Genomic DNA, 1,844 nt, shown 5'->3' with positions numbered 1-1,844 from the left:
AAATAGTTATTAAAATATTCACATATATATATATACATATGATTTCTTCTCAAAATGCATTCTTCTCCAACCAGAAAAACTTAACAGGAAAAAAAATTTCCTTTTCCTGAAGTCTTTAATGTTTCTTAGACCCCAGTTTTATCTTTCTTCTTAGCATAGCTCTGGAAAAGCAGTTGGAATGCAAAGCCCCTTGACAAATATCTGCCTTTTAAAAGATGTAAATTTAACATACAAGAAAAAGAAGGCCTCTGGGGAAAGAGGATAAAGGAGTTAGGATTTCTAACTCCTAGGCTAAAACAGGAGATATCAGAAAGCCATTTAATTTCCTTTACACTGCTGATTAAAGCCTTCATTTTAACCTTCATTATAAATCAAGTGCATTAAACACTAAGCTGTTTTTAAACAATTAATGTTAACCTTATTCAATCTTATCCCCGATTCCCCAGAAAAGCAATAGTTGAATTCTATTTATTCGGTTTAATGGATCAGCATTTCATTTAAAATAGAAGCATACAAGCCTGTTTCTATTTATGCGAGATATAAACGTCACTCTCATCTACATACATAATGCCATGTCATAGAGAAATCATGGTTGTCAAATAATAGTCTTTAACCATGTCATTTTGAAGTAACTGATAAAGGGAAAAGATGCATGCACCATTTTAGAAAACAAATTACTGTACTTCCTAGAACAATCAAAGCAGTGTGTGTAATATCTCATTCTGCTGAAATAGGTTAGAGAATCATAAATAGCTCGTGCACCGTTCCTGTGATTAATGTTAGGCAGTTAAGAACAGCAAATCAATGTTCCTTTGGGTTCCATTTGTAGAAAATAGTGGACATTTTAGTCATCTGCATGGTTTTATAGGTAAAGTTAGAAAATGTACACAACTACACATACTGACTTTTGGAGTACACGCTTGGTGACTTCTTCTCCACGTGGTAGCTTTTTTGGGTTGTGCGATGGGAAGGTATGGAGTATCTGTAGCTACTGCTCTTTTCATCGCAACAAGAAACAGAACAGAACAGTGCCCCTCCAGCAATCAGCACCAGCGCCGTGGTCCAGCCTATGTAGAGGGCTTCTCCAAGCTCACGTTTCTGGGCAACATCCACTATTGGGTTGTAGAAATCTCTGATGATGGTATTGGCAACCCAGCTCACAGGGATGAGCACCACGATGCCTGTGATGATGAAGATGATTCCAGCTGTTAGCAAGATGTAACCCTTCACCTTCTCGTCGTCCCCAGTGCACCTGGTACACTTCATGCCAAGGATGGCCATCATGAAAGCCAGGAAGGCCAGCACACAAGCCGTACACATGAGTCCTCTGGATGCCTGTAGGTCCGGAGAGAGAGCCAGCAGGGAATCGTAGACTTTGCACTGCATTCTGATGTTAGCGTGCCGCATGCAATTCATCCACAGTCCTTCCCAGAGGTTTTCAAAAACCACAATGTTGCTTTCAATGAAGGCAGACACTCTCCACTGAGGCATGATGGTTACAGCCACCGTGCCCACCATGCCAACACCACCAAGCACCAGGCCGGCGATTTGCAGGACATAGGTAGCCATTATCCTCCAGGATGGGTTTTATCCGACTGGATTCCTGAGCCGGTAGGCTGGTTCTGAAGCAAGATTCTCTGTGCCCCAGGAGAGAACAGTTTTCCTGTAGTAATGAACTCAGAACTCAGTGGTTTTTCAAATAAGAGCCGCTTTGCTACTTCTAGCTAGATTAAATCCAGTGTTGGCTGGCTGAGGTGCCCCCCCTGTTGACTAGGACAGGTAAACTTACAAATCAGGTGGGGCAACTTTCTCGGCCAATAAGAGGGGGATGGTAACTCAAGTGT

General features: G+C 41.6%; 1 protein-coding gene across 1 annotated transcript; it reads right to left on the bottom strand.

The window, feature by feature from the left end:
- Nucleotides 1-843: 843 nt before the first annotated feature.
- On the bottom strand, nt 844-1,569 carry CLDN8 (claudin 8). The gene has a single exon (XM_004429545.3). It carries the CDS (start codon nt 1,567-1,569, stop codon nt 892-894), a length of 678 nt encoding a protein of 225 aa, XP_004429602.1. The 3' UTR covers nt 844-891.
- Nucleotides 1,570-1,844: the final 275 nt, after the last annotated feature.

The sequence above is a fragment of the Ceratotherium simum genome, chromosome 27 (assembly GCF_057802395.1).
Source record: "Ceratotherium simum simum isolate JZ-2026a chromosome 27, ASM5780239v1, whole genome shotgun sequence".
NCBI lineage: Eukaryota > Metazoa > Chordata > Mammalia > Perissodactyla > Rhinocerotidae > Ceratotherium > Ceratotherium simum.
This window is presented reverse-complemented; position numbering and strand designations above follow the sequence as displayed.